Below are 4,366 nucleotides of genomic sequence, written 5' to 3' on the forward strand. Positions count from 1 at the left end.
ACACAAGCTCAATAAGAGCCCCTCAAGCTGAGGATTACAAAAAATTAACTTTCTCTAAGAAAGCTACATCTTTCCTCTTCAACTTAAATCCATGCAAATTCTCAAGTCTAGCTTTCAGACAATTTTGCAATAATGCAAACACTACATTAACAGAAACAGAACAAAGGTTAAAAATGCAATTGTTTCTATTCCACCAAATGAGATAAACTGAAGCAGCAAACCCAGCAGCTAACAATTTTTGCTGCAATTGTATCAATCTGGAGGGGCTCGAATTTATTCCAAGTTAGATCGCATTTTTAAGAATGAAGATTGGATGGATTTGTTTCCTGATTCAGTAGCTGTAGTTAATTGGGATATTTGTTCTGATCATTGTTTCTGTATTGTTAAGAGAGTAACTGAGGTGGATTCTGGTACTAAGCCGTTTCGATATTTTAACATGTGGGCTGATCATGATGGTTTTAAAGCTACTGTTTTGCAGAGTTGGACCAAACCAGTAGAAGCTCAAGGGCTTAACAGAATCATGGTTAAACTAAGGAGATTAAGGCCTGTGTTGCGACATTTTAATAAGTTTGCGATTGGTGATATTGACCATAAGTTTCAGGTTGCTAAAGATGCTTATAATTTGGCTCAGATTCAGCTTCAACAGGATCTTCATTCGGCTGTGTTCCAAGTTGAAGAACAGCAGGCCTTAAATAACCTGGTTTAGACTTCTCGGCTTTATGACAGCTATCTAAGACAGAGGAGTAAAGTTAATTGGCTTAGATTGGGGGATGATAATACAACTTTTTTTCATGCTTATTTGAAAAGGCGTAAGGAGATAAACCGTATCACTTCTTTTGTTTCTGAAACTGGTCAGATTATTGATAATTATGAGGCAGTTGTGGATCATTTCTTAAGTCATTTTCGAAGTGTGTTGGGAAGTCAGAGTACAGCTTCGGGGGCCATTCACAGGGAGTGTTTTAGACATGGTAATATTCTTTCTTTAGAGCAACAGCTGGATTTAATAAGACCATTTACTAAGAAGGATGTTAAGAGTGCTATGTTTAGCATTGGTTCAATTAAGAGTCCGGGTCCAGATGGTTATGGTGCGGGTTTTTTTTTAAATCTTTGTGGAATGAGATTGGTGATGAAATTTCAGATGCTATTCTGAGTTTTTTTCAGTTGGGTAAACTTCCTCAAGGTTTTAATAATGCTATGTTGTCACTGATTCCTAAAGTGGAGCACCCGACTAAGGCGGTGGAGTACAGGCCTATTGCTTGTTGTAATACTCTGTATAAATGTATTTCCAAGCTGATTTGTAGTAGATTGAATGCGGTCCTTCCTTGGTTAATTCACCAAAATCAAGGAGCTTTTGTTAAGGATAGACTTTGAGCTCATAATATCCTTATTTTTCAAGATATTCTTAAAGGGTATAAGAGGAAGAATATCTCTCCTAGGTGTGTGATGAAAGTGGATTTGAGTAAGGCCTATGATTCCATAGATTGGAATTGTCTTGAAGATATTCTTGCTGCATTTTGTATACCGGCTCAGTTTATTAATTGGATTAAGATCTGTTTAAAGGACTCAGATTACTCTATCTTGATCAATGGGAGAGTTCAAGGTTGTTTTACTGGTAGGAAGGGTTTGAAGCAAGGGGACCCGATGTCTCCTTTATTATTTGTTCTTGTGATGGAATATTTTACTAGACTTCTCATCCAAGCATCTCAACATAAGGAGTTTCGGTTTCATCCTAGATGTAAGAAGCTTAATTTGGTGAGTCTGTGCTTCGCGGATGATTTGGTGCTGTTTTGCAAAGGCACGGATAGGTCTATTAAGATTATTTCAGAGTGTTTCAAATCCTTTAGCAGCGTTTCTGGTTTGACAGCTAATGTGGAGAAATCTAGAGTTTATTTTGGGGGTATGAATGCGGCTGAAACCAAGGAAATTATGAAGGATATTCGGTTCTCAAAAGGCGAGTTTCCTCTCAAATATTTAGGGGTTCCTTTGAGACCTACGAAGTGGAAAGCAGGAGATTGTGCTGTTATTATAGAGAAAATCCAGCTGAAGTCACATCATTGGTCAAATCGACACTTATCTTTTGCTGGAAAAACTCAGCTTATTCAGTCTGTTTTAATGGGGTTAAGAGCTTTTTGGATGAGCATTTTTTTTCTCCCAAAGAGTGTAATCTCTGAGATTGATCATTTGTGTAGGAATTTCCTTTGGGGTGCCAGCAAAGGTAATGAAAACAGGAGTAAAATGCACTTTACAGGCTGGGATCAGGTTTGCCTTCCGAAGCAACTTGGGGGTCTCGGGTTTAAAGAAGGGGCCAAATGGAATATGGTCCTTTTAGCTAAATATTTGTCGGTGGTTTCCTCTAAACAGGATATCCTGTGGGTGAAGTGGGTTGATGCTATCTATCTTAAAGGGCAGAGTGTTTGGGATTATCAGCTTCAGTCTGATGTCAGTTGGTACTGGCGAAAGCTCATAAACTTGAAGGCTTTTATTAATAGAGAGATGATAGGAAGAGCTGTTCAGAATAACAAGCTGAAAGTCAGCAATTTGTATGACCTGCTTCTTCACAGGGATAAAGTGCATTATGCTTCTGTGATCTGGTGTAACCTTTCTGTGCCTAAACATCGCTTTATTCTTTGGCAATCCACTTTGAGGCATCTGCTGACTAGAGACAACTTATTAAAATGTCAGATTTGTCTTCCATCTGTTCTATGTCCTATCTGTGAATTGCAACAAGAGAGTCACGAACATCTCTTCTTTCAGTGTAAGTTTTCCCAGCTGCTGAGGAGTAAAGTTGCTGCGTGGTTGGGCTGTGAGATCTGGCCAGTTCATCTCAATGATTGGGTTGATTGGATGGTGGGGAAGCCGAAGTGCTAGGGCTTTATTGTCAACAATTGTTGAAATAGGGGCCATAACAGAATAGATATAACTTATGGGGAATAAGTTAATTATGGATTATGAAAATTGATAATTAGTGGAGAATTACTAAAAAGGGTTTACAGAAATTGTTAGAATGGCTTAGATCAAGGGTAGGATGGTAATTTGGCGATAATGAGTCCTTATAAATAGAAAGTGAGAGATTAAGGTTAGGGTTAGACTCACAATTTGAATTTGGTGGCTGCTCAACACATGATCAAAGAAGATAACTCTCTCTCACTTTCTCTCTAGACTAGGGTTCAAGATCTAAGGAAGAAGAAGGATGATGATCTCATCTTATGCATATGGATCACTAGGAACTCGTGTGAGGGTTCAATTATGATGCTTTGGGAGGAAATTTTCAAGGATTAGGTTGCTGCACATGATCTTGTTAAGAACTTCTCAAACTTTTAAAGTTTCTTTGATAGTTCTTGAAGCTTTGAGTTCTGTTAATGGTGGAATTGATTAGAAAGCATAATAGGTTGGAATGATTGGTTTTATATGCATGTTAGAGACTACGTGGTTAATATATAATGGTTAGAAACATGTTAGGGATGGATTACAGATGATATACTGTCTAACTTTGTGATATATGTTCATAGCTTGGCAAAAAAGAAGTTTTAATCATGAGATTTACAAGGGTTATGGATTTAGGGGCTACTCATGAATTTTAGGTATTTTATTTATTTCTAAAAATTATATGATGATATAAAGGGATTCAAGAAGAGAAAAACCGAAAAAGAATTGTTAAAATTAGATTTATATTGAGGGAGATATGTCTTTTCGAAGTTTAGTCGGCGTCAGGTTTTTGAATTAAAGTCACGGCTCTAAATGATAGGGCTGCTACACTTGATTGTGTTAGGGTCTTTTTTGGTTGTTTTTAGGTCATTTTGAAGCTGTTTCATATAGGGTTCATTGGGGACTTTCTCCCTAACTTCTTGGGGACATTTTTAGGACTTCCCTAAGGACAATATAAGGTTGATTGGGTCTTAGGAAGGGTAAGGTTTAGTTCATGACCTTTGTCTTAAGTTATGAGTCTCTAAATGATATATGTTGTATGTTTTGGATTTAGGACTTGGCAAGTCACTTGAAGGGAGGTGATTGCGTCGCTGTTGGACCTAAGGTAAGTAGAGTGGACACATGCACGCAGGGTGTACACTCGACATACTTATGTATGGTAAACTTTGTATGCTATGAATTATATTTTGAATTATGTCAGGAATTATGTTGTGAACTTTGCTAAGAATTATGTTATGAACTATGATGTGAATTATATTATGAGTTACATTAGGAATTATGTCATGGGTTGTGCTATGAGGTATGTTCTAGGTTATGCACGTTAGGTGTGACTGTATTATGTGTGAATATGCTGTATGTTTGCAATGCATGATCACATTACGACAAATTGAATGCTTATGTTATGAAAATGCATGCTTACATTAATTCGTGCTCGGTTGCA

At 37.3% G+C, this 4,366-nt stretch overlaps 1 protein-coding gene across 1 annotated transcript; it reads left to right on the top strand.

The window, feature by feature from the left end:
• The first annotated feature begins 313 nt into the window (after positions 1-313).
• LOC133825513 (uncharacterized) lies at positions 314-4,150 on the top strand. Its single transcript, XM_062258443.1, has 6 exons — positions 314-700; positions 857-1,091; positions 1,181-1,279; positions 1,397-2,847; positions 3,980-4,030; positions 4,127-4,150. Exons 1-6 carry the CDS (start codon positions 314-316, stop codon positions 4,148-4,150), a joined length of 2,247 nt encoding a protein of 748 aa, XP_062114427.1.
• The last annotated feature ends 216 nt before the right edge of the window (positions 4,151-4,366 follow it).

This window comes from Humulus lupulus, chromosome 3 (genome assembly GCF_963169125.1).
Source record: "Humulus lupulus chromosome 3, drHumLupu1.1, whole genome shotgun sequence".
In the NCBI taxonomy this organism is placed as follows: domain Eukaryota; kingdom Viridiplantae; phylum Streptophyta; class Magnoliopsida; order Rosales; family Cannabaceae; genus Humulus; species Humulus lupulus.